This window comes from Hordeum vulgare, chromosome 1H (assembly GCF_904849725.1).
Source record: "Hordeum vulgare subsp. vulgare chromosome 1H, MorexV3_pseudomolecules_assembly, whole genome shotgun sequence".
Lineage (NCBI taxonomy): Eukaryota > Viridiplantae > Streptophyta > Magnoliopsida > Poales > Poaceae > Hordeum > Hordeum vulgare.
In genome coordinates this window covers 475,070,269-475,094,513 of record NC_058518.1, presented here as the reverse complement: position 1 = coordinate 475,094,513, position 24,245 = coordinate 475,070,269, and the positions used below count along the sequence as shown (strand labels likewise).

The following is a 24,245-nucleotide window of genomic DNA, read 5'->3' as shown; positions in this document are numbered from 1 at the left end:
ACTATCAAACTTAGACTGAAGACTTTGAACATCATCAGTCAGGGTTTGAGACCGATTCATTTCCTCATTCAACAGGTCATCGCTTTTGTCTAGTAGTTTCTGAAGCTTTTCATGAGCATTTTGTTGCTTAGTGGCAATATTAGCAAGCTTGTAGTAACTGGGTTTTTGATAGTCATCAGGTTCACACTCACTTGATTCAGAAGAGGAAGTGTGTTTAGGTACCTTGGCACCTTTTGCCATGAAGCCATAGGTGGGAGCAAAGTCTTCATCGCAGTCATCAATGTTTTTGACGTTGTCATTTTCTTCGAGGTCGAAGATGGACTTGCTAAAGAATGTGGTTGCAAGGGCTAGGCTTGCCACAACAGACTCTGACTCCTCTTCAAATCCTTCCTCTTCATCACATTCTTCTTCAGAATCTATTTCCTTGCCAATAAGAGCCCGAGCCTTTCTGAAACTGTTCTTCTTGTGCGATGAGGGCTTTGATGATGAGGATTTTGAAGATTTCTTCTTTCTCTTCGAGTCATCAAAATTTTCATTCTTGTATTTCTTCTCCTTTGATTCCTTCATCCAAAGAGGACCATTAGCAATGTAATGACCAGACTTCTTGCAGTCATGGCATGTTCTTTTCTTGTAGTCCTCAGATGAAGATTCTAATTTCCTCATATATCTTGTTGAACATTATCCGAACTGGCCTCGTCTCGAAAACTTCTGAAATTTCCTCACAAGCATAGGAAGTTCCTGACCAAGTTCTTCAAGATCACCAAGACTGCAATCAGATTCTTCTTCTTCAGATGAGGAAACAACCTTTGCCTTCAGCGCACGAGGTATTCCATAGCTTGGTCCATAGAGGCCCCTCTTCTCAGCTTGTTGGAATTCGTGAGTATTGGGTCTCTCAAGAATATTAGCATGATCTAGTAACTTCTAGTCTCTTCGCTCTTGAATCATCAGAACCAGTGTATCGAATGAAGAATCAAGAGATCTCAGCAGTTTCTTCACCACCTCATGGTCGGTGATGTCTCTGGCCCCAAGCCTGTAGCTCATTGGAGATATCGGTGAGGCGATTGAAGGTTTGCTGACAGCTCACATTATCGAGTCTTTTGAAGCGGTTGAAGAGATTGCGAAGAACATCAAACCGAGAGTCACATTGATTAGATACTCCTTCATTGACCTTGGACAACCTGTCCGAGATGAGCTTTGCATATCCCAAAGCACTCGCTCTACCATAGTGACCTTTGCTCAGATGGCCACAAATGATATTCTTCGCTTAAGAGTCGAGTTGCTTGAATCTCTTCACATCAGCAACATTGATAGTTGGGGTGATAGAGGGAACACCATTGTCCACAACATATGAGAGATCGTTGTCAATTGCTTCAAGGTGCATGCACATCTTGTTCTTCCACTAGGGGTAGTTTGTCCCTTCAAAGGTAGGACAACCCGCAGTGACCTTGATCATACCTATGGTCTACATAACTAAAACTCCAGGTGGTTAAACCAAAATCACATAGAACAAGGGATTACCTTGATTTGATACCAATTGAAAGTGCGTTATATCGACTAGAGGGGGTGAATAGGCGATTTTCATGAATTCGTCACTCAGGAAATTCCTTGTGAGGAAATTTCTCAGTCACGGACGACGAGCAGCGGATTAAGTACTTAGGCGAACATGCAACACAACAACATAGTCTTCATGATGAGATGAAACATATGATTCACACAAGTAGCGTGTTTAGGAAGCGCATGTGAAGAACAAGTGAAGTGAAGAATTTGGGGTGAGGAAATTGTGAAAGTCTTCAGTCAAATTCTTCAAACAGTAACGATCAATTTCATCAACACATAAATAAGGAAATGAAAGGGTTGAGGAAATAGAACCAGGTACATGGCAAAGACAATGATTTGATGACCCAGTTACAACTGTTGTGACAATCATACGTCTGGTTTGGAGCGGCTTGATATTTAAACCAAAGGACACACAGTCCCAAGACACACGGTCCTTACTGTATTGTCCTTGAGCTAAGGAGACACATTCCTTGTCCAACACTAGTGATAAGTCTTCAGGGTAGACTTCCAAACCCTCACAAACTCAGTCACCCGACGATCCACAATTGATTGCTGGATGCTCTAGACTATGACGCCTAACTGCTTGGAGGATGCACAATCCTCAAAGGTAACAAGCATCAGTTCCACACAAGAACAATCTCTTAAGTGATGTTCAATCACTTTGGGGTTTTTGGGTTTTTGTTTGGGTGTTTGGGGTTTTTTCTTCACTAATGATTTTCTCTCAAAGTCTTCGAGGAATGGGTTTCTCTCAATTGACAAGTGTCAGTTTTTCTCGCGGAGTAGCCAACCAGCTAGTGGTTATAGGGGGCAACTATTTATAGACTGGGAGCAATCCCGACATGATTTGACATAAACGCTCAAATGATATGACCGTTATGTGGATAAGGTTGGGGACAACTGGCGTGCAGCACAACAACGGTCGAAATCTTTCAACTATGAAAGTCATCATGTCTCTCATGTTCCTCACTTGTAGGCAATTCGCATAGGCAAAAACCTAGCTCCTCGGTTAGATCAAGTTCCTCAAAGACTAGAAGATGTTCGTCTCTATCACTAAAGAATTTGACTAAACTGTAAAAGATTTCCAAAGGCTTCACTCAAAGGATTGGGTATGTGTAGGCTTTGAGATGAGCATCACTTGGAAACTTTTCCTTAATTTTACCTTGACCCCCTTTAACAGTATTGTTTTCCTATGACTCAATAGAAAGGAAATGAAACTACGAAAGCAAAAGTCTTCACGCTTCAATTTCCTCGCATCGATTTCTTCACGGACACACTAATTTCCTCGCTTTCAAAGTCTTCGAGGAATTACCAAAGTTTTTAGCCAAAGACATTCATTTTTAGGGGTCGATATTCTTCGAATAACTCAAACTCCTCAGCGACTTATAGAGCCTGTGTACACTCACAAACACATTAGTCTCTTTACCTATAAGTCTTCAATACACCAAAATCACTAAGGGGCACTAGATGCACTTACAATTTAGAATACACTGATGAAATTTAAACAAGTCAACCTAAATTTAACTAATTCTGACTAGTCGTTGCCGTCCAGTCTCGAGCGTGTGGTGGCCGATATATAGTTGCGTGTGCGAGATCTTTCCACATTCTCATAAGTGATCTGCGAGTACTAGTGCATGATGTGCCACACAATGCATTGCGGTTTGAGACTTTAACTCGTCAATGGCAGGATCCTTGTGCATGCCCTAGTGCATAACCTTGATCCTCCTCCTGTTCCTCGGTGATGAGGGCGACCTCCTCCTTTGCTTGCTCCTTGTCCAATATCCGCTCCTCCTTCTCCTCTGAGAGTGGCACCCGGTCTAACCGTAGGACGACGAGAAGTGAAGGTATGGATGGAAAGGACACCGAAGACCGCGTGCGACAATGCCAACTTGATTCGGGGCACACGAACGGCCACTTCTTGGTCGTCTTGTCCATCGTGGCAGTCTGATGATGTGTCAGAAAGGAAAAGGATTACAAGGGGAGGGGGTGTTACGGAGGAGAAGCCCGACCAATTTTAGGGCCGAAGTAGGCTTCTCGGCCGCCATACCGTCATGAATGCAGGTATGTCGGAGACCATTCAGCCGGAGTGAATGAGATTAAGTCGGAACCGACTCGGCGGGGGGGGGGGGGAGTTTTGGGTTGGCCTATATTGACACACCCATAGCCGCACTCAGTTTGATGATGGCTTGCGAGATTCGAGCCCAAAAAATTGATCACCACCGTTTAATGTCTAAAAAAATGTTGGAACCATCTCATCTAGATATTTAGAGCAACTCTAATGGGGCGGCCCATTTCGTCCGTCGCCGTTCGTTTGGGGCCGTGCGGATAAAACGGATGGCCCTACGCGCTGACCCATTGCCATAACGCATACGCTTCGTGTCCGTGCCGACCCATTACCGGCCCAAATTTAGGACTAAAATGCGTCGGCGCGGAAGCGAAGCGGACGCGTGCGCGCCCTCTTGGTGCCCGTCGCAACCACCCACGATCAACATTATTAATGACGGCCGCCCTCCTCGGACCCATGCGTTAGCGGTCGCGGGCCCTCCTAGGGTTCCGCCTCATCTGCTTCCAGAACCCACCCATCCCCATCTCGCCACCTCATCGGCGACCAAATCCTAACCGAGTGCCATGGCCGGCTCCTTCCAAAACAAGGGCAAGGCCCCACTCTACCCCCGCGTCATCTCCCCGCCGACGTCTTCCTGCCGGCCTCGCCAGCATGTGAACGTCCCGGTGCACCAAGCGCGGTGGCACTTGGAGCACCGCGTGCCGCTGCCTTACCCCGACGTCACCCTCCCGCACCACTAGCATATGGATCCGGAGAGGATCCCGGTCCCGGCCGTGCCGCGGTCGACATGGTTGCACACGAAGGAGATGAGCCGCCGTCGGCCTGTGCTGACGTCGGAGCTGCGGTAAAATCTTGCCTACGCGGCCGACTCCCCTCACTGGGAGGTCTGGTTCGCGATCGAACACGAGGAGCAACGTCGGCGTGACGTGCGCGACGTACAGCCAGGAGGCCATTCGCTGCCCCCGCCTCTCGTCAGCGACGAGGACCAGGAGGTTGAGGCCGCCTACCAGACGGCGCTGGCAGCTGTGCTCCGCGAGAGCGAGGAGGAAAAGCGACGCAAGGCCGACGAGGAGGCGCGTACCACTAAAAGCCATCGCGCTGTCGGTCGCCGGCGATTGCGCCGCGCCACCTCCGACGAAGCCCGAGCCCACAGAGTCGCGGGAGGTCTACCAGTGGACCGGGTGCGTCCGCGAGTCGGTCAATGCGCCGCCCATCTGGCTAGGCGAGACACCGCAGCAGGAGCAAGCCTACCTCGAGCATTGAAAGACGGAGCACCTGCGGGCGGAGCGTGCCGAAGGCTTTCGGCTGATGGAGCTGGAGAAGGAGGCGGAGGAGGAACGACGGGAGATGAAGGAGGAGGAGCGCGCCCGTGTTGCTGCACTGCCATCATCACCGGCACAGCTCGCGCCGGCGGGACAGACGACGGAGGCGCAGGCAACTACGCTCTGAAACACGACGTTCCATGGGCCGGCCCTGCGCCTACGCTGATCGACCTCACTCCCCGACCGCCGCCGCCGCCTAGGGCTGCCTCCTAGTTTTAGTTTTTTTTATGTTTAATTAATATAATGGGGACGCATGGACTCTCGCCGGCCTTCGTGACCGGTTTCGTAATGTTTAATTATGCTTGTTTATTATTTTCGCAAATACTTTATACATTTTTTCCGCACGCCGACAAAAATGGGTCGGGTCAACGTTGGACGCATGCGCCGACCCAAACGCCGAAGCGGACGTTGGTGTCCGTTGGACCGACCTAAACTAATATAAAACGGATAAAATGACCATCCATCTGGGTCGGCCGGTTGGAGTTTGTCTTACGGTCTAGAGTATTTATCTAATCCGGACAGAGCCATGTTCATGTTGACCACAAATCATGAGCGTTGGCTCCGGTCCGGTGAAACCGTGTACGCAGAGGGTGGTCTGGTCAGTGGTCACCATACCGCAGCACCGACGAAACCGCTCGCCGCATCTCCACTTTTCTCTTTTACCGACTGCCGACGCCTCCCTCCCCTGCCCTCGTACCCGCATCCGCACCGCATCTCTTCCCTCCCCTCTCGCGCCCGCACCACCGAGCAAGCAAGAAAGAAGCATTCGGCCAGTCATTATTAAACCCCCCGCGGCGCCTCTCTCTCGTCGCCCCGTGACAGCGCAGCGCAGCAGCAGCAGCAGCAGCAAAACCTCGTACCCGCCCATGGCGTCCCACATCATCCTGCCGCCGGACGACGAGCAGCAGCGGAGGGAGGACGAGGAGCAGGACGGCGGCGCCGCCGGGGGCGGGGAGCAGCAGCAGCCGCCCTTCTCCGCCATGTGCGTGCGGATCTCCCGCGACTCCTACCCCAACCTCCGCGCCCTCCGCAACGCCTCCAACGTCAGCCTCGCCGACGCCGCGCACGTCAAGATCTCCGAGGGCGACTTCGGCTACGTCCTCGACGACGTGCCCCACCTCGCCGACTACCTCCCCGACGTCCCCGTGAGCACCCCTCCCTCCCTCCCCTCCCCTCCCCTGCCCCTCCTCGCTCGACCGCGGGTCTTATAGCTCGCCGCGGGCGCGATCGTTGCGGTGCAGCTTTAGCTAAGCAACTCTCAGTGGCAGGGAAATGATCTGGCGCCGACTTGGGGGGAATCCTGGCCGCGATGTCTGCGGGGTTTGGTCGATTAGGGATTTCTGTTGCGGAGATCCGTTTGTGCTGTCCAAATAGAACCCAGCTTGAGAGCGTGCGGTGAGCTAATTAGTCAGTTACGGTCCACACAAAGCAGACAACTCTGATGAACACTGGCAATAGTTTGGTTATTCTGTGGATCCATTGTTCTATAAGTTACTGTATAGTTGTCTCTGCTTTTGGGAGTATGAAATTTGATTGGATAGAATGGATGTATCCTCTCCGTACAAGTAACCTGTTACTCTTGGATGCTGCTCCTCTCTTTTATATTCAAGTTAAACTTGTCAAACAAATTTATTAGAACTTGTAGAAGGTCGATTTTCATATCAGCAATGCTAGTCATGTTTACCCAGCTGCGCTGGATGCTTCAATCGCTCGATATGAAAATAATTTGTTTTATAGGTGAAACCATGATCCATGAGAATTGAGCTTATGGTTTGCTGTTATGTTCCTTTTTTGCAGACTTACCCCAACCCATTACAAGACCACCCAGCATATTCAACTGTCAAGTAAGGCTTGTCTTGCATTTGCATACATATTGCTTCTGTGATCTTCCGCTCTTTGGTAAGTCTCTGAGTATGCACGCTGTATATGTAACACTGGAACTTCTGTTCTTATCGGTACCAGGCAATATTTTGTCAATGAAGATGACACCGTACCACAAAAGGTTTGTAAAGTGTTACTCAATGTTTGTGCTGTGATGTTGTAGTCAATAGTGGATTTACAAGTGGCTATATTTTCTACTACAGGTTGTTGTTCAAAAGAATAGCCGGCGGGGGGTTCACTTCCGTCGTGCTGGACCCCGTCAGAGGGTAGGATGCACTTGCACCTCGTTTGATTATTCGCTGCATCACTGGCGTCTTGGCTGACAGAAGTATTTGTACTTGAACCTTGTTAGGTTAATTTTGAGTCAGATGAAGTGAAAGCATGCATTGTAACTTGTGGAGGCCTTTGCCCTGGGCTCAACACTGTTATCAGGGAGCTGGTGTGTGGTTTGTCGCACATGTACAATGTCAACAAAATCTACGGAATACAGGTTCGTGTGCCCTACTGCCCTGTTCTATATGGCTATGTACATGCGTGTATCTTTGTCTGTGCCTTGAGTCAAAAGAGACAAACAATCTAATGACCATAAGATACAAATAATCTATGGAATAAAGGTCTGTGTCCTGTTCTAAATTTACAATGCCAACAAAACCAAAGGACTTGCCCCTCCCATAGATACTATTATAAATGTTACTCGCATTTTTATACGTGTTCATCTAAAATTGTCTTTTGTTAAAAGGACTCACCAGGTACCTTATAAGATCTCTAAGTTATGACCACACCTTATCAAACATTTTAGATTCAGTGCATCTATTTTTATGAACTTCCAATCACATTGTGACATTCATCTCTGAATTATACTGAAATAACTATGAGATGAATGACCTGCTGTGATTTTTCCTGTGAAGTATTCTGTATTCTCTTCAGAAATTTTCAGTATAATGTAGGTTCATGTTAGAGGAGTTATTTGTATGTTATGGGTGTTGCCACGGTTAAACCTTGCATATGTTTAGCTTTGGTTATGATTCAGGACCTTCTGTCTCTTAAAATCTTATTTTCCATTTATAGAATGGATACAAGGGGTTCTATTCTAGCAATTATGTTGCTATTACACCAAAGACAGTCAATGACATCCACAAAAGGGGTGGTACAGTCCTTGGAACATCACGAGGTGGTCATGACACAAAAAAGATCGTTGACAACATTCAGGATCGGGGAATTAATCAGGTAAAGATGACGGTTCAAATTGCACCACTGTGACAGAGCTGTTCTGGCTGGACATGAACTCATACGCTAGGATCTGTTGTTTAGGTGTATATCATTGGAGGAGATGGAACTCAGAAGGGAGCATATGAGATCTACAAGGTAATTAATTCTGACAGTGCTTCAAATGTTGAGGCATATATGCATCTTTTCACTGTATGTGTTGTTTACCCACACCCAGAGCAACATCCTTTATATGTAGTGTCAGAGATAGCACTTATGTAGTAATACCTAAAAAGTTCATTTCTCAAAGATGTTCCCTATAATGCTTCATTGCTTCTGTATTTGAGAATAATAATAATACTTTATTCCTTATTAATACAATCAGGAAATCCGGAAGCGTGGCCTCAAAGTTGCTGTGGCCGGGGTTCCCAAGACAATAGACAATGACATAGCGGTAATTGTTTACAATATGTTTATTACTTATTTGCTTGTGCAGGGGTGTTCTCTCAAAATCAGTTAATATGCCCACAAATAGTATGATATGACTCATTACTGATTGCTTGTATCTTTTGATTATTAGATTATCGACAAGTCCTTTGGTTTTGATTCGGCCGTTGAAGAGGCTCAACGTGCCATTAATTCAGCTCATGTGGAAGCTTGCAGTGCTGAGAATGGAATAGGCCTGGTAAAACTGATGGGTCGTTATAGTGGTTAGTTTTCTGACATATTCTCCATACAGTCACTTGCCATCTTTTGCGTGTTATTTCCTTATAAGTATGCTGAAAGCATATGTCTGATTTGTACAAATACAAGGAAAACTATTTGATAAACCATCTTGTTGATCGATAGTGTTAGTTAAACACTTCAACATCTTATTAATTGTAGTTACAGTCTGCATACAGAAAGAAGTCTGCTAGATTTTTCTTTGTTTCAGACACAATGTCTTTGCTAACTCTTATGTTCTCTTGTCATTAAATTCATTTTCCTCTAATGCAGGGTTCATTGCAATGTATGCTACCCTTGCAAGTCGGGATGTGGTAAGTTGATACCTTCTAACTGTCCAGGATGTTGCATTCTATATTTGGTTTCAGTTCATTCTTTCTTATTCCTGCATATTTGATTTGATTCCTACCTATTTCAAAAACACCAGTATTAGAATTCTTGCTTTCTGTTCATTATCTAACCTGCATGTAAGAGTTACTTATTTTTTCTTTGGACCCCTAATTTCCACAGGATTGCTGCTTAATTCCGGAGTCTCCGTTTTATATGGATGGAGAAGGGGGGTTGCTTCAATATGTAGAAAGGAGGCTGAAAGAGAACAAGCACATGGTTATTGTTGTTGCTGAGGGAGCAGGCCAGGATATTATTGCCAAAAGCATTCCCGCTTCAGATCAGCAAGATGCATCTGGAAATAAATTGCTTCTTGATATTGGTCTCTGGTTGACTCACAAGATTAAGGTACATACCTACATTTTTTTTTTTGCTACTGGACTTGATTCCATTTGCCATGACATAACTATTATTGGTATTTACTAGAAACTGTGCTGCCTTACCTGTTGCATGAATATTGTAAGGAGTGATCAGTTTACTTACTCATTCCATTAATGCATTGTAGGATCATTTCAAGAGCAAAAAGATGGAGATGACGATTAAATATATTGGTAACATATTGACTAATTATGTCTACTTCAGAGAGGACAATGTTATAGAACTACTTATTGACCTGTGTAGCACTAGGTTAACATTAGTCTATCTACAACCTGCAGATCCTACCTACATGATCCGAGCTATTCCAAGTAATGCAGCGGACAATGTCTACTGCACATTGCTGGCTCACAGTGCCATCCATGGTGCAATGGCGGGATACAGCTCTACTGTTGGGATGGTCAATGGCAGACATGCCTATATACCTTTCTATGTGAGTAACTTCAAGTGGTCTTGTGCATTACAGTAGGAAAATTTGTGCTTACCAAATATGCATATGCAGTAGCTTCCAATGGGTAGTTCAGTTGGCACCCTATGTTCCCATTTCCCCAGTTCTTGCAAGATTTGACATTAACCGCCTGAAGGACATAGTGAAGACTTCTTAGCTAACATAATTTAAACCATCTGGAAGTGCTCTACTGCATATCATCTGTTCTCATGTCGAACATAATGCGAACAAAACAATCTTTTGATTACAGAGGGTGACATCCACACGGAACAAGGTGAAGATCACTGACCGGATGTGGGCGAGGCTGCTGTCGTCGACCAACCAGCCAAGCTTCCTGAGCCAGAAGGACATCGATGAGGCCAGGGAGGCCGATAGGCTGGCCAACAAGCCGCCGCTGCCATCTGTCGCCAACCACAATGTGGCGAACGCCTTTGACCAATCTGCGTCGGCGTCGTCGAACTGTGAGATATAGTGACCGCAGCTGGTCTGTAATCGTGTACAGTAGCTACTGCTATCCTGCTGAGAAACCTGCGCCACGCCACGCCACGCAGTTTTGTTTCGATATGGATGTCCCTTTATGTAGGAACTAGTACTAATGTACACGGATACTGTCGAGGTGTCCTGTGAACTGTGAAATAAGCGGTACTGTATTGCTGCTACTAGTCTACTACTAGTGATATTGTGCTCCCTTTTTGCCCTGGCAAATTGTTGCATTTCCTACAGACGAGTCTTCTTTTTTTCTTTTTTCTTTTGAGCAAATATTGAGGAGTCTGTTGGAGGGGTAACGCTTTGCATTTTGTTCTCTCGTTAGTGGGCCTTTTCGGCCTTTTCTCGATAGACCGTGATGCAAGTCGTGTTGATTGTAGCAAATATATGGTTTGCCTAAAAAAGACAATATATGTTGCGAAGTGGTCAGATGTTTTGAAATGCGGTAACAACTCACCACCTTTTCTACAAACTAATGACTTGTCGCACCACACGCACAAGATCTCATTTCAAACCTAAAGTGTTTCAAAAACATTTGTCTTTGTGGGTAAAAATATGTCTTGGAGGGTTGACAATCAGACCCCTCGAAGCCTCCCCAAATGTCGGTAGGACACGGCGATGCTGACAATAAAAATCCAGCAACCAACCATGAACAGCAGGAGTAAACCAAAGAAGCAGGCCAAATAGGTACTTCAATAATTAAGTCCAACTTTGGTGTATTCTTATTTCTGTTATTTCCAGCTTTAACAATGCTATGTTTTGCAATACACAGGAGTACTTCCACCATGCAACGGACTAAAAATAACCTTCACTTCCTATGGCCAATTTTTTGTCTTCTTTTCATGCCCATTTTCCCGAGCTTCCACTGTAAACCAAAAATGTTCACCTGGGGCACCTTTTGTTTCATGCAACAGTATTCTGGCATTCGGTGCAACAACATACATCTGCATGGATATATTATAAACAAGACTCATGGCTTAAAATTTTCTAGAAATATTTCCTAATCTGTACAGCTCAACTATGCATGTACTACTGTACTACTCCCTCCGTTTCTAAATATAAGTCTTTTTAGTGATTTCATTAGAAGACTACATACGAAGTAAAATGAGTGAATCTATATTTTAAAATATGTGTATATACATTTGTATATAGTCCTCTAGTGGAACCTTTAAAAAAAACTTATATTTAAGAACGGAGGGAGTAGCGTTGTGCTGGTGATTAAAAAAAGGTCAGACCATGTTCGATTCAAGGCCAGGGCACTATGCCTCAGAATAATTGTTCCCTACATCATGAAAATTTGTGCTTCTCCAGAATGGCCCCGTGGGTGAACTTTTCGTTCATGACTATTCTTGCTGCGATGCCGTTCAATGATTATAGAATTTCTAAATACCACCACTTTGCTGCTACTGCCTCGGATTACTAGCAACATGGTTTGTTCAGTTCTACAAATTTCTCCGATTATTAACAACATGGTTCGGAACCATGTCCGGCTCTAATTTAGACACATATTATGCTGTTTATCCTATGAAAATGTTGTACACATATCAAATAATAAATTCAAATAAATTTGTTACTTCATTTTCCCTCAACCGAATTTCACCCAAATTATTTCAACAAATCCCCGGAGCTACGCGCGGGGAGTTATCTAGTAGCAATAAAGCATGTGTTACTAGCATTAATACGTCACTTATCCTTTGTAATAGTAACCGATAATGATCACAACAAAACCCTTGTAACATAGAAGGGAATGGGACAGCACACTCCATATAAACCTCTCCCTTCCTCGTGGACCGGGATTCACATTCTTTGTAGACACTTGTCGAGCACAAGACGTAGGGCTTATTACTCTTCGGAGAGGGGCTTGAACCCGCTAAAATTCGTTGTGTCACAGTTGTTACTAGCGAGGTCTAGCATCATCCCTGCCCCTCTCTCGCACTGTCAGATTCATCCCTATGGCAGTTGGCACCCACCATGGGGCAATGCATCTCGCAATCGACAATGCAGGTGGAGTTATTTTCTTCCCCTATTCCCGACATGTGGAGCTGATTTCGGCAGCGAGATCCTCTTCGGTTTGATCCGCTTCATCGCCAACGGTTCGGCGTGGCTCCAGGAAGCCCTGCTGGATGTCGAATCCTTTCCGGTGCGCGGCGTCGCGTACTTCCGCGCAAGCAACTCCGGTATCCTTCTCCGCGAGCCTTCTGCCCCATACCAAGGCAGTTAAAGTTGGGTTCTAGGGTTTTGGGCTGTTGCTCTGATGGTGTGTGATGCCAATCACATCTTGTTCTCATGATGATTATGGTATAATAGCTAGTGTCACCGTTTGGTGGATTTTGCCCTCGCGTTCAGCCCTGAACTTATCTACTAGTAATGATCTGGTTGTTTGATTCCTAGGGTTCCTGTACCTCTATTAAATCATGGCATGGTTCTTTACTGCATTTCCTGTATGAATGCTATAGGTTTTCGACATCAAGAGCCCAACGTTCTCTTGTGGGTGTTTTTTGTTTTGTTGCTTTGCAGTTCATGTTGTTTCCTTGTGATATATTAGTATTCAAAGTATACTTATTAATTTGCATCCTTTGTTGCTTTTGTACTTCGGCATACAGACATACATGATGAACTCCTAATTCTGTAAGCAGAGTAAAAGAGCATGTTTTCTGTACACACGTATGGAATTAAATTAGGCCATCCATCGTGGTTCTCCTCTGTTTCCAAGCAGTTTCTCCATATCTGCCACATGCAGAATATATCATGGAATGGAAGTCGATGAAGATTAAGCTGCTGTTTCTTTTTCTAGAGATGCATGAGAGTCGAGGAATGTTTTTGCCCGTGTTGGGATGTGGAATGTTTTCTGTCATGTAGCATGGGAATGAAAATAACCACCATTTATGATTTGGTGTCTTTTGTGGGTTATATATATGACTGTCTTTGTGTGAGTTGCAGCCCCGTGCTAAAGCTTAAGCTTAGGAGCATGACCCTGCTTCTTTCACGCCGCTACTGTTGTCGGTGTGGCTGCCGTTCCGGCAAGCAGCAGAGCTAAGGAGGGAGCAGGGGAACTTTTAGGCAAGTTCCTTAAGAAATTTCTTAGCCATGTGAATGTGCGGGTGGCAAGGAAGGAAGATACGCTCAAAGTGAAGGATGACCACAACAATTCTAAACTGAATGTTGCATGCGGATGGGTATGATGACATCACAAACTGAATAGATTTCAGAACATAGCTCCTCCTGTACTTTTGCCACTATATTGACAGAGCGATTTGTCTTTCTCGGTTTCTCCACTAAATTTGCAGCCCATTACAAGACTCTCTTTTGCTGCGAATTCAGCAAAATTGATGTCTACCGCAGAGTTCCAAAATGGAAGCACGCCGGCCGCTACAGCACCTTCTTCTGCTGTGACAAGAGTCTAGCATCATTGTTGTCCAGTGGCGGCGCCAGGGGCATTCCTGGGCATTCCATGGAATACCAAAGAATTTGGGCCAAAACAATTGACTATACATGTTATACAGTGCAGCCCACTAGAACAGCCCATCCAGCCACGCGCTCTTTGCTTTGTTTCCTGCCAAAAAAGGCCACCCACGAGACGACATGCCAAATTTTGATAGTCCGATGTCAGCCTGAACACGGTCCGAGCCGTAGTTTGGACCGGCCACCGGCGGTCCGGACCGGACCGAGCTGTCTAGCGAGCTGCTTTTCCAGGACCGGACCGAAATGGAGCTGGCACGGTCAAGCTTTAGAGGACCGTGTGGACCGATGCCATGACTTTTTCAGCTGCCGTTTATGTCCTAGTTAGCTGCAGTTTAGGTCCTAGTTAGCTTCTGTTTAGTTGTGCAACCAGTGTTGTTGTGGGCTTCTTCATCAGTTGTTGCTAAAAATACTGAAGATTCTGACGAAACTGAACCATGACGAGTTAATACTTACTGTCGCGCTCCTGTACTGCTGTGTAGCGTGCGACCGTTTTTGATTCGTTTCAAATTACTCCTGTTCTGATGATGCATGCATGGACACCGTGCGTCCTTGTGCAGCTCGCCATGGCCACCGTGCTTGTGTGCTTACGGACGCAACCTAACATCACGGGGAGAGGCGCAACCTGACGATCGAATTTTCTGAAATTTGGCAACACTTATTTAACTGACGAACTGAACGTGTGCATGTGTGAGCATGTCCATGTCTTGGCTCAGTTTGAGGTTAATTATATTTGGCCATTGTAGGAGCTCGTGGGATAGCGCGATTTCAACTCATGAAGCGGAAACATAGCTGCGGAGGAATGGATGTGGGATGGCACAACCGAAATACCCGCACAAATAGAGAAAAATGCAGAAAACTTGCAGCACGCAGCGCAAGCATCTCGTGTTCATGAGAGTTGTTCCTCGCATAGAATTCATTGACCAGTTATCCTGTGCGGCAACAGAAAGGACAGCCATGGTTGGGACGGGGTCGAGGCCATGGCCGAGAACTTCAGATCGGCGACAGTTCAAGCACGACAACGATGGCAACCGGCGGCAAGAAGCTACGGCGTACGGAGAGGAGAGGAAGGAAGGAGAAGGCAAGCTCGGAGACATGGCAGTTCACCTCGAGGTTGCCGGTGGCCGCGGTGACGAGGAACTGCGGCGACGGTGACTACGTCTTCTCGATCCGCTCGCTCGGCTCGGTTAAAGACCGGACCGGACCGACAATTTCTCGGGCCTGATTTGGCAGACCGGACCGTCCAATTTATCTAGCGGGCCAAGACCGAGCAGGCCGAAAAGCCCGCTCGGTACGTCCACCCTGAGTCCGATGGCATGTAGTAGTGATGGAGTAGTCGGACGATGTATGCAATGCATCGACGTATGAGATTTGAGATGTTTACTAACAAAGTTTTTCTCTTGTTGATTCCTATTTCTAGGTGTAGTGCTTTTCTCCCCTATGCTGCCTACAGATACTAATAGAGTAGGATTGACCTGTAATCCATACCATACCATATCCTGTACAGGTGTAACCTTTCGCTCAATACTCAAATCCGGAATTGAAGTATATCAAGCCGCATCAATCGAGGATACACGACGGAAGGAATTGTTAGTTCGTCCGGTTGTAAAATGCATAATTTATGGTGTAACCGGTCAGTGTTCGCGGACATGACCGGACGCGTCTGCGGACGTATGAGGGCACATATTAGCAAGTTTCGGATGTAGATGCTCTAAGAAACGTTTTTTTTTCTATTCGTTCCCAAGGGCATGTGTCGCTTTCGAACCCAGATATTTTGAGTTTAAAAAAGTCTGTTTGAGGGTTTAAATTACTTTTATGAAATGATATCATTTTTTAGATCAAGAAACTCCATCAGATTTTTCTTTTGAGTTTATAGACTTGAAACATTTGTTAGTGTAATTTTGAGGGAAACAAATGACCATGAACATATGGTTGACATTAACTCTTTTTTATGATGTGACATACTGACATCCGTAAGGAGAACGGGGCTCCTCCCGCGCCTGAGTTGGCAGCCAGAACCTTGGCTCTAGCTTTCGGAATTTTGTTCTATAGAAAAAAGGACAACAAGGGTTAGCCATGAGTTGGACTCATTTTCTTCTATATTGACATTCGTAATTTCTTGCACCTGTTCCATCAGAAATCTGTTAGTTCATAGACTTGAAATCTTACTCTTTAAAACATTTCCGAGCATTTCGGTTAGACAGAGATCATCATGTAATTTCATTTACTTGTAAGAACCCACAATATTAATTGAAGCGACAAATTACACAGTGATAGTCTCATTGTAGCCATGCATGTACGAAGCCAAAACAAACAACATAGTTCAATCTCCAAACTGATATGAGAGTAATTTATAACATATCTAAAGTTGTTAAACTTCGTAGTACAGCTTCTGCAACCTTAATAAACTAGTCGTAGTTGTTTTGTGAATTGTTGGTTTCTCAGTTGGACAAGCTAATGTCGATGAGGAATGCCTGAGATAACTAGTGGTATATAATTCCTACTGCTGGACAAGCGAACATCGACGACGACGAACACGGATGCTTTCAGCGGAGGTGGAGGAACCTCATGTGGTTCCCGCAGAAGAGGCAGTAGCAGGTGCCCTTGATGCCGCCCCTGATGCACCTGTGCTCCCGTAGATGGGCGTTGAAGATCCTCGCCTCCATCCAGCACTCGGCCGCGCAGCTCCAGCCCTTGCAGAAGGGCACGTACGGGTTCCTGTACTTGCACACCTCTGCGCCACACACATCGATCAGAAGGTGACTTGTTACTTGTCATAAACCTCGCACGATCTCGCCGTATTAAGGACAAACCAGCAGAAAAGCGAAATGGGATCCGGGGATCACGTACGAACCGTCGTCCGCCGAAACGAGTGCAGGGTTTCCCTGCAGGAAGGCCGCGAGGAGCAGGAGGAAGCAGAGGGCGGCGGCGCGCCTCGTCTCCGCCATGTCCGTGTACATGATCGGTAGGCTAGGTGCTGAAAGGAAAGGATACTAGTGCGCTCGTTCGGTTCCTCGATCTGTGGTGGCGCCTCATGCAATGCAACCAACCTGCTGAAAGGATATTATTAACCTGCTGCAACTACTCACCTCAACTGCCCGCGGGCGCCGGAGAAGAGCGGAAAGGATCGCGGCCTGGAATGTAGCTAGATCAAGGTACCAGAAGGCGACTGGTCAAACTGCTCAAATATCAATAATGCTACCCATACAAAAACTTACAAAGGTTTACTTAACCTTCCAAACTAACTCTTCTCTCCTCCCTGATTTTTAATGGAGGTGGGGCCCCTCATCCCTCAATTACCAATCACAATCTTACACATCAGTTTGTATGTAAAATCTTTACGTAAGCCTTTGTAGGTGTAGCATTACTCCTCAAATATAGGCGGCATCCAATAGCACCGCACAGGGGCGCTCCACCGTATTGGCCCGGCCCATTAAGGTGGCCACTTTGCAAATGTGCGTTCAACTGTACCAATTTTGAAAAGAGGCCACGAACATTTTTTTTCCATTTATGATAAGTTATAAAAATAAAATTTTATGCATTTAAGGGGAAAAAAAGCTGAAAACAGAAACACCTTTTGAAATGCCCGAACAAATATTAGAAACGCCTGTGTTTTTTGGACTTTCCAAATATTTTTAAAAATTCAGAACAGTTTTGCCGGCATTTTGCCGCATTGTGTGGCGGATAGGAATTCACGTTTTATATTGACATTCTTTGCTGATGCCTAGGATTTATTTATTTTCCAGCCCAAGTTGCTGACGACTAGGAGCGTCCTATTGCCAAAGCTAGGTTAACTGAGTGTTTGGTGTGCCTTGACTGTTTCGTCCCTTTATTGTGTTTCCTTCTGGCTCATTTACTTAGTTTTTCCTGTTTCGCCCATTTATAGTTTTTTTCTCGTGGCCCGTTTACTTTGTTTTTCCTGTTTCGTCCATTTATGGTTGTTTTCTCGTGGCCCATTTACTTTATATTTCCTGTTTAGTCCATTTATTGTTTTCATTCATTTCTTTCTTTTTATTGATGTAGCCATGCAACGCTCTGAACTGTTTTTTTTTTCTTTGATTTATTTATTTTGCTTCAGTTTTTTTGTTTTATGTGGATGGCTTTTAGTAAAGACATGAAATTTGAAATGTACAAAAACGAATGTGTTTTTGGAAAATATTCAGCCTGCATTTAAAAAGTTAATATGTATTTAAAAAGTATTCCCCACATATTTAAAAGGTTTATCATGTATTGAAATTATGTTGACTACTCCCTTCATTTTTAAATATAAGTATTTTTAGAGATTCCACTAGGACTACATACGGAGCAAAATAAATGAATATATATTTGAAAGTATGTCTATATACATCTGTATGTAGTTCGTAGTAAAACCACTAAAAAATACTTATATTGAAGAATGGAAGTAGTATATAATAGCAAAGTTTCAAAATCAACTAGACAAAGCAGATTCTACCCATTTGCTCCTAAGCAAAGATACCCAACCGCTAGAGTTTTCTGTGCCTCCCGCCGGGTTCGATGTGGTTTGCCTCATCTCATGCGACTTTAGGAATATGAAGGCGCGATGGAGCTCGACCCTTGTCGTCCGCAGGGGGAGGTGGTCATTTAAAAAATAGTTTTGTTTAGGTCTGTGTCTTGCCTAGAGAGGCGAGGCGGCAACGACTCTGTGAATATAGAATAAAGTTCGTCTTGCGTGGCCCCTGTCCTGGTGGTGACTCTAGCATCGTTTGGGGGCGTGTGAAGGTTTATCTCCGGCGAATCTTGCATGATTCGGTCAATGTTTGTCTTCAGTGGATCCACATGGATCCAGTCATCGTTTGTGTGTGTTTGTGTGTCTAGGGGTTGGATCCCTCTCGTCTACACTTTACTAATTCATTGATGAATATTGTCGTTCTAATGTGTTGGTCTTATACGATATTAGCATAGTGACTTATCGACTGTCTACTACAATAAGGTGTGTCCGGCTCTATGAGGAGAGGCGATGATGGCGGCAAGCCTTTGGTCGCTTTAGTACTTATTATTATAGAATGAATGCAAAGAGAGATAAATGAAGAGTCCAAATGATTCATTAGTTCCATTGCAATGTGGGAGACCCACTTATATACAAGATGAAGGGGTGTGTTGGGGAGACACCTTTTCCCCCAACAGACACCTCCTGGGAGGCATCCCTCCCATACAATTGATCACATGTTTTGTTTCTCAACATTTATAATTGTTGCTAGATGGTTTACAGACAGGAATGTAATTTTTTATGTTCTTTGTACTACTTTTATAGTTGATTAATAGGTCAGAAGTTTTACCCGCAAAAAACAATAACAAAGTGTTTAATAAAACGTTCGTCACGTGTTAGAAAATGTTCGCCTGTTCAAATATTTGTTGAACATGTATTGGAAAACTGTCATCATTTTTAATAAAACTGTTCATTGTGTATTAAAAATGTTGATCTTGAATTAAAGTAGTTTTTAATGTGTATTGAAATGTTTTTCTCCATGTATTAAAATGATGTTCGCCATGTTTTATTTTTTTTTCACTATGTAATAAAAATGAAAAGGAAAAGTGAAGACAAAAAAACAGGAATGAAAAAACAAAAGAGAAGACTACAAAACCAGAAGAAAAACCACAAGAAAATAAAAACTGTCACAGTGCAATGAAACGGCAAAAAACTAAAACAGGAAACTGAAAAAGAAAAAACCCTCCAGAATCGCGAAGTGGACCGCCCCATTACACACTCCACAGCGGTTGGCTATGCCAGATAGTTTGGGCGAAAATTCGGAAAGCTTCCATTCGGTTTTAGGAAGCATTTGGGGTGTTTTATTATTATTTATTTTTGTGTCGGTTATCTGTTTTATTCAAAAAATAATATTTCTGGGTTCATAATATGTTATAATTTATTTTTATTTCTTTCACATTATATTAAAAAAAACTTATTCGTTTTGCTCGAACTTTTCTATCATTGTTTTTACAAAATTCATGAATTATTGTTAAGTTACATGAACATATCTAAATTTTTAACCAATTTGAATATTCTATAACATTTTTAAAAGTTCTAGAACGTTCTTTAACTAATAAATTTAGATTCATGAATATGGTTTGAAAAAATCACAATCAATTTTATTATCATGACATTTATCTATTTGTGAATATTTCTAATTCGTAAATATTACTTTTAGTTCAAGATTTGTTTTGTAAATCCACGGACACTTTTGCATTTTGCAAACATTTTTAAAGTCGATGAACATGTTTCAAATTTATGAACCTTTTTTAGTTCATGAACATTTTTTTTTATTTTCGTCGACTTTTGAATCCATGAATATTTTTAAATGGAAAATGATCTCTCTCAGCCGGCTGATTTTTTTTCGTTCCTTCCGCCTCCTCCCACTGATGACACGTGTTCCAGTGGGTTTCCCAACCGCTTTTACCTGTTGCCTTATCTTCTCCTTTGACTACTCTCCTCCACATCTTTTTTGCTCATACCTTCTTCCTTTTAGCCATCCAGCCTCATACATCACACACGCAAGCAACAGAGTAGTTAGCTTCCATGGAGACACCCCACAAATTGCTCCAGCTTGTGCCCACCGGCCATGGCCCCGACAGGCGACGGGGATTGGCGGCGCTCAGGACGAGAGCTCAAAGATGGAGGTAGGATACGAGCTGGCCTACCGACTCAGACGGACGTCATTGTTGCAGAAAAACAAAGAAAAAAAATCTGCAACAAAGCGATTGTTTCAGAAACTCGAGTGTTGTCTCAGGAATTACCGGGTGCCCAACCGAAGCACGCGCGCAGAAAAAAAACTGCAACAAAGCGATTGTTTCAGAAACTCGAGCGTTGTCTCAGAAATTACCGGGTGACCAACCGAAGCGTGCACGAAGAAAAAAACCCACAACAAAGCGATTGTTTCAGAAACTCGAGTGTTTGTCTCAGGAATTACAGGGTGCGCGCGCGAAGAAAAAAAAAATGCAACAAAGCGATTGTTTCAGAAACTCGAGCGTTGTCTCAGGAATTACCGGGTGACCAGCCGAAGCACGCACGAAGAAAAAAACCCACAACAAAGCGATTGTTTCAGAAACTCGAGTGTTGTCTCAGGAATTACAGGGTGCGCGCGCGAAGAAGAAAAACTATAACAAAACGATTGTTTCAGAAACTCAAGCGTTGTCTCAGGAATTATCGGATGTCCAGCCGAAGCGTGCGTGAAGAAAAAAAACTGTAACAAAGCGATTATTTCAGAAACTCGAGCGTTGTCTCGGGAATTACCGACTGCCCAGCCCAAGCGCCGCGCGCGGATCGAACGGCTACGCATGTAGATCAGACGGCTATCAAGGTGGATGATGTTTTCTAAACATCATCCGGTGGATGCGTAGCAGCCCTCTTTTTAAATTAACGAATAATTTTAAAAAATCAGGAACTTTTTTTGATTTTGCATCACCTCATGTATCCTGAGTAATATATGAACTTTTGAATCCATGAACATTTTTAGATTAATGAATAATTTTGGAACTGTGTACGGTGGGTGGCGGCTGGCGACTCCTTCTGATGAATCACATCCCAGCTTGTAGATCAGGTTAGATCCAAGCAATTTCTCATCCAAAGGCGCGAAAACCCGAGGTGTGGCTAGATCTTAATCGGCTGAGAATCAAATGTCAGAACATATGAAAAGGAAGAAAGATTAAAAAAAAGTTTGCACAAATCTCTACGTAAGATCACGCCAATATAGCTTTGACTAAGACTTGGTTAAATCTCAGTCGACTAAGATTTAGCAATCCTGTTTTGGTTAACCATATGCAAAAGCACACTAGCTTGGATCAAGCATCGCAGTATCCATAAACCAACAACAAGTAGCAAGCAGTACACAGCATTCATAGTCTTCTTGAGCGGCAATTTTATTTAGGCGAATACTACACCAATAGGTAATTACTGGGCCGCCGCGTGAAGCCCAACCTTGGCGGTCAGTTCCTCCTTGATAGCTCCGACAACCCTGTCCTTGACGTCTCCTTCCTTCATGAACAGGAACGTTGGCATGGCCTCGACACTGAATTGCTCAGCAATGGGCTGTTCATACAACATAAAGCCTTGTTAGCAACACAGCTCTGAATTTGCACGGCGATACTCTGTAAACAGAATCATCAGTTTCATTACCTTCAGTTCATCCACGTCGACCTTGAGGAAAACAGCATTTGGGAACTTCTTGGCGAGATCAGCGAAAACTGGAGCCATGATGCGGCATGGTCCGCACCATGATGCAGTGAAGTCAATCACCACCTGTTACCGAAAAAATAAGGTTAACATGAACTTGACACAGAACGTGCAAAAGCATGGCTCAATGATGCTATTGCCAATTCAACATCATAAACGCCTACCAGAGGTTAAAATCCAGGTTGTAATTTATGTGAAGAGTTAAAAATCCATTTTTATGATATTCCACAATTTTTGAGTTAAAAATCCATGAAAAGTTATAAACTCCCCCGCAAAAATATATGCAAACTAGTACTCCCTCTGTTATGATATTCCACAGATTTTTTAAACTACACTATGATAGTGTGAAAAAACGTCTACCATTTTGATACAGAGGTAGTACAAGATAACCATCATATAAATTCCTGGTCCCGGTTTTAGCGGAGTTAGCACAACCATTATTACTACACAAACTTGAAGAGACGTTTGGATCTACATACAAAATACTGGTGTAAATTTGTAGCACCACCAAACTCGTGAGGCAGCACAATGCGGAAACAATGCTACAAGAGTTATCTAAAGAGGTATGCCATCCGCATCACAAAAGGGTGTTCTATTACAGCATGACCAACACTGGTTTCAGACAAAGAAAAGGAGAGAAAAAAGAGAGAGCCTACAAAATAAATAGAGGTGCCCCCCGCTACAACGTCTCAAATCTGAAGTCATGACATTTTTCTCCATCATACTGGAAGTGTGACTAACTGGCTTAACGAAGGCCTGACGTCCAGTTAACTACTACTCCCTTCGTTCATAAATACTTCCTCCGTTCCTAAATATAAGACTTTTTAGAGATTATACTATGGACTACATACGGAGCGATATAGATTATAGTGAAATCTCTGAAATGTCTTATATTTAGGAACTACTCGTGTTTAGGAACGGAGAGAGTATAAGTCTTTTAAACGTTTCATTAGGAGACTACATACGAATGTATGTAAGACATATTTAGAATGTAGGTTTACTCATTTTGCTTCATATGCAGTCCTCCAGTGAAATCTCTAAAAAAAAAAAAAGGACTTATATATAGGAACGGTGGGAGTACTTAGTACACACGGTTTAGACCTACTGAAACTGCGTGTACCGCTGCAACTTCTTCAGTCACAAATATCAGATCCACGGCGGCCCTGCGAGGGGGAAAAGAAACTGCTGCCAGTATGCTCTCCGACTCATCAATCAAACAATCCGACCTGATTAAGCAGGAATTCGTCCTCGGGTGGCCGCCACATACATTGACCAAACAATATTGGTCCTAGGTTTGAGATTTGGCTCACTGAAGCAAACACTGCCGCACGGCCCGACGGCTCGGGTGGGATCTGAAAAAAAAAAAAACCTAGCGCTCCTTGCAGAAGCAGAGGAGGGGAGGAAGACGGGGGAGAAGGGAACCAATGAATCAGGAGATGGATGGATGGATGGATGTATACCAGCTTCTTGGCGGTGTTGGCCTCCTCGATCTGCATGGTCCACTGCTCCAGGCTGTGGACCGAGATCACCTCCGCCGCCACTGCCGCCGCCGTTGCCGACGCCGCCATCTCTCTCTCTCTCTCTCTCTCTCTACTCGGCTTATTTCTCACGCGCACTTTGTTGCTGCGTTTATGCGCCTGTCTCGAATCCCGGCTCGGCCTCCCAAAGATAATGCCCGGCGGCGGACAGGAACCAGATTCTGTCCCGCGGGACGGCGTTCGCTACGACGAATATGCCCTTCCCTCCTGCGCGAAATTACGCCGGAGCCCCTGCAGCTGCTATCCGGTGGGTCTGGAACGGTTGAGCGGTCGGTCAGGGCAACCTGTCCTGGGGCGTCTGTGAACATTTTTCTTCTTCTTCTTCTTCTTTCTGATGACGCGGCGAACAGTGTATTTTTTACGGCGTGTTTTTTCTTTGACCGCAGACGTGGCCCGTTCTGCAACTGACGGGCTTTTTCAAGCAACTTGTGATCAACACGGACGCTCGTGCTTACGGCACTTCACGGTGCATTTCTTCAGCAGGGCGGTCACCCAATTGCGTATGTGAGCAAGACGCTGGGGCCGAAGAAACGGTGTTTATAGATATCTTATACCATGGCCGACCCAAACAAAATTGTGATTTTATCTGCTTTTCGTCCGTCCGTTCTGTATC

General features: G+C 44.5%; 2 protein-coding genes across 2 annotated transcripts; one reads left to right on the top strand and one right to left on the bottom strand.

The window, feature by feature from the left end:
* The first annotated feature begins 5,647 nt into the window (after positions 1 to 5,647).
* On the top strand, positions 5,648 to 10,681 carry LOC123446765 (ATP-dependent 6-phosphofructokinase 6-like). The gene is made up of 14 exons (XM_045123312.1): positions 5,648 to 6,086; positions 6,739 to 6,785; positions 6,904 to 6,943; positions 7,026 to 7,088; positions 7,175 to 7,312; positions 7,891 to 8,049; positions 8,134 to 8,187; positions 8,414 to 8,482; positions 8,609 to 8,738; positions 9,025 to 9,065; positions 9,262 to 9,486; positions 9,644 to 9,689; positions 9,795 to 9,946; positions 10,212 to 10,681. Exons 1-14 carry the CDS (start codon positions 5,808 to 5,810, stop codon positions 10,431 to 10,433), a joined length of 1,665 nt encoding a protein of 554 aa, XP_044979247.1. The 5' UTR covers positions 5,648 to 5,807; the 3' UTR covers positions 10,434 to 10,681.
* Positions 10,682 to 21,592: 10,911 nt separating this feature from the next.
* On the bottom strand, positions 21,593 to 23,817 carry LOC123446754 (thioredoxin H-type). The gene is made up of 3 exons (XM_045123301.1): positions 23,555 to 23,817; positions 22,038 to 22,160; positions 21,593 to 21,950 (listed from the first exon to the last, which is right to left on the bottom strand). The coding sequence occupies exons 1-3, from the start codon at positions 23,660 to 23,662 to the stop codon at positions 21,813 to 21,815; spliced, it is 369 nt and encodes a 122-aa protein (XP_044979236.1). The 5' UTR covers positions 23,663 to 23,817; the 3' UTR covers positions 21,593 to 21,812.
* Between the last annotated feature and the right edge of the window lie 428 nt (positions 23,818 to 24,245).

Bases quoted from the DNA above. Each gene is read 5' to 3' on its own strand.
- LOC123446765 (XM_045123312.1), top strand. From the start codon at position 5,808: ATGGCGTCCCACATCATCCTGCCGCCGGACGACGAGCAGCAGCGGAGG. The intron at 8,050-8,133 runs GTAAAGATGACG...TCTGTTGTTTAG, and splicing joins AGGATCGGGGAATTAATCAG to GTGTATATCATTGGAGGAGA. The intron at 9,066-9,261 runs GTAAGTTGATAC...TAATTTCCACAG, and splicing joins CCCTTGCAAGTCGGGATGTG to GATTGCTGCTTAATTCCGGA.
- LOC123446754 (XM_045123301.1), bottom strand. From the start codon at position 23,662: ATGGCGGCGTCGGCAACGGCGGCGGCAGTGGCGGCGGAGGTGATCTCG. The intron at 22,161-23,554 runs GTATACATCCAT...TTTCGGTAACAG, and splicing joins CCAACACCGCCAAGAAGCTG to GTGGTGATTGACTTCACTGC. The intron at 21,951-22,037 runs GTAATGAAACTG...TTGTATGAACAG, and splicing joins TCGACGTGGATGAACTGAAG to CCCATTGCTGAGCAATTCAG.